The sequence below is a fragment of the Arachis duranensis genome, chromosome 3 (assembly GCF_000817695.3).
Source record: "Arachis duranensis cultivar V14167 chromosome 3, aradu.V14167.gnm2.J7QH, whole genome shotgun sequence".
NCBI lineage: Eukaryota > Viridiplantae > Streptophyta > Magnoliopsida > Fabales > Fabaceae > Arachis > Arachis duranensis.
In genome coordinates this window covers 6639280-6643390 of record NC_029774.3, presented here as the reverse complement: position 1 = coordinate 6643390, position 4111 = coordinate 6639280, and the positions used below count along the sequence as shown (strand labels likewise).

Sequence of the window (4111 nt, the reverse complement as noted above, 5' to 3'; positions counted from 1 at the left end):
GCGTTTAACGCTGGGAATTCTGAGGGTGTTTTGAACGCCGGTTTGGGCCATCAAATCTTGGGCAAAGTATGGACTATCATATATTGCTGGAAAGCCCAGGATGTCTACTTTCCAACGCCGTTGAGAGCGCGCCAATTAGGCTTCTGTAGCTCCAAAAAATCTACTTCGAGTGCAGGGAGGTCAGAATCCAACAGCATCTGCAGTCCTTTTCAGTCTCTGAATCAGATTTTTGCTCAGGTCCCTCAATTTCAGCCAGAAAATACCTGAAATCACAGAAAAAACACACAAACTCATAGTAAAGTCCAGAAAAGTGAATTTTAACTAAAAACTAATAAAAATATACTAAAAACTAACTAGATCATACTAAAAACATACTAAAAACAATGCCAAAAAGCGTACAAATTATCCGCTCATCAGCGAGCAAGAAATAATGACATCATTAATCCTCATGAAACTTGGCCTCTAGAAAAAGTGATTTGTCTGGCATTAACTTCAGAAAAGGAGTTTAGGAATATTTTTGAATTACAACGTATGTCCCTTCCCTCTACTCTAAATGATTTTTGGAATCCCCATCCATTGGTACTTTTAAGATTAATTGTGATGCTAGTTATTTTGGTTTGGGTGATAGTGTTGGTTTTGCTTGTGTTATTAGAGATTGTAATGGGAGTTGGCAAATGGGATGTTTGGGAATAATTGAGAGTAATAATATTCTTCAAGGAGAATTTTTTGCTATTTGGAGAGGATATCTCTTAGCTTGGGATGTGGGTCAACAAGATCTTATTTGTGAGACGGATTGTGTGGAAGCATTTAATCTTGTTACTCAAGATGGTTTTGGGTTTATTGATCCATTGGTGCTCAAAATAAGAGATATCATGCATTGGAATTGGCGTGTTGACTTTCGTTTGATTATGGGAGATGCAAACACGGTGGCAGATACTATGGCAAAGATGGCGATGAAGTTACAACTTTCGCATGTGGAGCTTCTTTTACCTTGGAAGGAGTTTAAGAGTAGTCTTAACGGGACTGTCCCTCTATTTAAGCAGTTCCTTGTTTTGTTTGTTTTATTTTTCTGTATTTAGTTTATTTCAGTCATAAAAAAAAATATTGACTTGGCATAGGTTACTTTGTACTATCACTATTTAGACTCTTAGGGTTTTTAGAATTCCCAATTACACTCACGGACACACAATGTGTTCCAAACTAAATTCACAACAAAGTATTGTAAATTTGTTACCAATATCGTATCTCTCGCTGGGAAAATCGAAAGAGGCCTGTCATCAAGCTCATAGTTCATCGATATTACAAATTTCACAGCCAATAATCTCCAACCTCAGCAAGCTAAATCGTTAAGTCACCGAAAATGGGAGGCCATGGCGGCCTCAACATTCTCCCGCAGAAGCGGTGAACGTCTACAACTACGAGCTCAGGAAAAAGGTCCGCCGCGACGAGGAGCAAGCCGCCAGAGACGAGCAGATCAAGTGCGACGAGGTCAGAAAGCGCGACGCCGAGCTCCGCCTCGAGCGCCTCCGCACCACCAAGGGTTTGGCTCCTCTCGTTAAGGCCAAGGCAGAGGAAGAGAAGGGGGAGGAAGAAGAAGAAGGACCGGAATTGAAGGGCAGTTGGGATGATAGTGATGGGAAAGTGAAGAATGAGAACAAGAAGAAGAATGGGAGGTAGACTTTGGAGGATTTGAGGGAAGAGAGGTTGAAGAGGGAGAAGCACGAGAAGGAGCGGGAGAGGAATGATTGCCAATACGACGACGTCTCCCATCCTCCAGTGTAGCAATCGTTCGCCACATCACTCCCGCCGGTAAACAATATGAACGAAAAATTTGAGAGAGACCATGTTGATGCATTTTTTGCAATCTGGAGGATGTAATTAGTGCAATTAAAAAGTCAAAGACTAAATCGATGCATTTTGTGAATCTCAGGGACTACTTTAGAATTTAACTCCTATTTCATCGTGACATCAACAAATTACGAGCTTTTAGTCATTCATTCAAAAAACATTAACATGTTTTCCTCTTTGAAAACTTTAACTAGGCAAATTCAAAAAAAAAATCATCAGAAGTACGATTTTGCATAGGGGAATATCAAAGACGCAAAATATGGTGCCCCCTACCTCTAACAAGTGTCTAAAATAGGCCCTTTTTTATTTAATAAAAAATAATTATTTATTCAAATAAATCAAAATAAAAATTTTTACTATTTTAAAGATTTAGTTGTGTTTTCGATAGCACAAAAAAACAAAAACCTAAACTACAAAGATTGCGCAGGTGTTGATAGCAAAAAATTGTGTGCAAAATTTCTCTAACTAGTGTTAAACCCGTGCGATGCACGGGCTTATATTTAAATTTGATGAATTAAATTAAAAATAATATTTTATAATCATATATTTTTTAAATTTAGTATAACACTATCATTATCGTTATATAATAAACGTGTTAAATATGTTGTTTTATCTTTATTTAAAGTAAAATATGAATAGAAGAGTTCGAAGTTTATAATATTCTTGAACCATAAGGAGGGAGATAAAAAAATAAAAACATATATAACTGTAATAATAGCATGTTAATTTTACCCTAAATTTTATATCAAAAAGATAATAAAAATTTATCGCAAAAAGCTAATAAAAATTTATCGACAACCTAGTATCTTACTAACTTTATTAGAAAATCATTGGATGTTGTGCTCCTTGTTACACATTTCATTTCAAATTTGAAAAAAGAGTTATAGATAAATTAGTTATATCTATAGTAAAGATTTGTACAAAAGTGTAAAATCATAACATGCTATTAAAATGAAAATAATATTATTCTTACCTAAATATTATTAAAAACCTTTTTGAACACGACATTTGTTGTTGATAACTTTGGATTGCCGTCTTCGTTTAGAATTAAAACCCTGAGGCCACTGCGACTCTTAACTCTTGACAAAGCAACATAAAGTTGTCCATGTGTTAACACTGATTTTGGCAAATAAAGTCGTACATGTGATAATGATTGACCCTGACTCATGTTAATGATCATTGCAAAGCATACTGTTAATGAAAATTGTCTCCGTTAAAACTTAAATGGCAATCCTGAATCTGAAGGGATCAAGTTCATTCTTGGAATGTACACTTTATCTCTAATATTTCTACCGGTCACTACCGTCGCTCCAATTACGTTGCTGCCAAGTTTGTTAACTATTAATCTTGTCCCGTTGCATAAACTTGAAGTCTGGTCTATGTTTTGCAGTAGCATTACAGCGACTCCTGGCTTCAAAGTCAACTTGTGATTGAGTAGTCCCAAACATTTGATGTCATTTAGAAACTCTGGTGTGAACCACTCTTGTTTTACATCTTCATTCTCATCAGCTTGACATGTTGTATCAGAGCTCAAATACTCCTTTTCCATCCCTGGAAAGATTGTCAAGACAAAATCGTTTACCTTCTCGACACTCTTAAGTGTGGGTGTAAGAATTGCTCTACTCTGAAAATACCTGTAATCTGACATGTTTTGCAACAAATTTGGATATGCAAAGTCTACCAAATGAGAGAGAGGATCATCAGTAGTTGTAATCAATAGATCATCTGGAATTTCAACTTCTGATTCATCACCAACAACAGAGCCAATATTTCCATTTCCAACATCAAGTATCCAATTAGCAAATATCTTCATTTCACCTTCATCTTGATCCGAAGAAGACATTAGAAGTCTCATATTCGTATGCAGTTTCAGAACCTTACAAAATGATCACAGACGGGATGAGTTAATAGCGGATGCTAATATATCGTGTCTACTTCCTTTCGGAATCACCGGAAGTATCTGTCTGAAATCACCTCCTAGAACAACAATCTTACCACCAAATGGTTGATGTGTCTTATGTTGACCACCAAATGGTTTATGTGTCTTATGTTGATCGGTAACTGACATAAGATTCCTGAGCGTCCGATCAAGTGCTTCAAAACGGCAGTTGTACCTTCCCTCGCATACAACATATTGAGAACTCAAAATTGAATCCTGTTTTGGACTTCTCTGATCTCTCCTCATCCCACATCATGGCGTCACAATGCCGACAAAAAATTCTGGATCACCAATATCTATCACATCTAATAATCACCAAGATAA

The 4111-nt window shown here is 36.5% G+C and overlaps 1 protein-coding gene and 1 pseudogene across 1 annotated transcript; one reads left to right on the top strand and one right to left on the bottom strand.

The window, feature by feature from the left end:
- LOC107477240 (uncharacterized) overlaps positions 1–1039 on the top strand; it is a 7026-nt pseudogene extending 5987 nt beyond the window's left edge.
- Positions 1040–3061: 2022 nt separating this feature from the next.
- On the bottom strand, positions 3062–3703 carry LOC107477229 (uncharacterized). Its single transcript, XM_016097212.1, has one exon. It carries the CDS (start codon positions 3701–3703, stop codon positions 3062–3064), a length of 642 nt encoding a protein of 213 aa, XP_015952698.1.
- Positions 3704–4111: the final 408 nt, after the last annotated feature.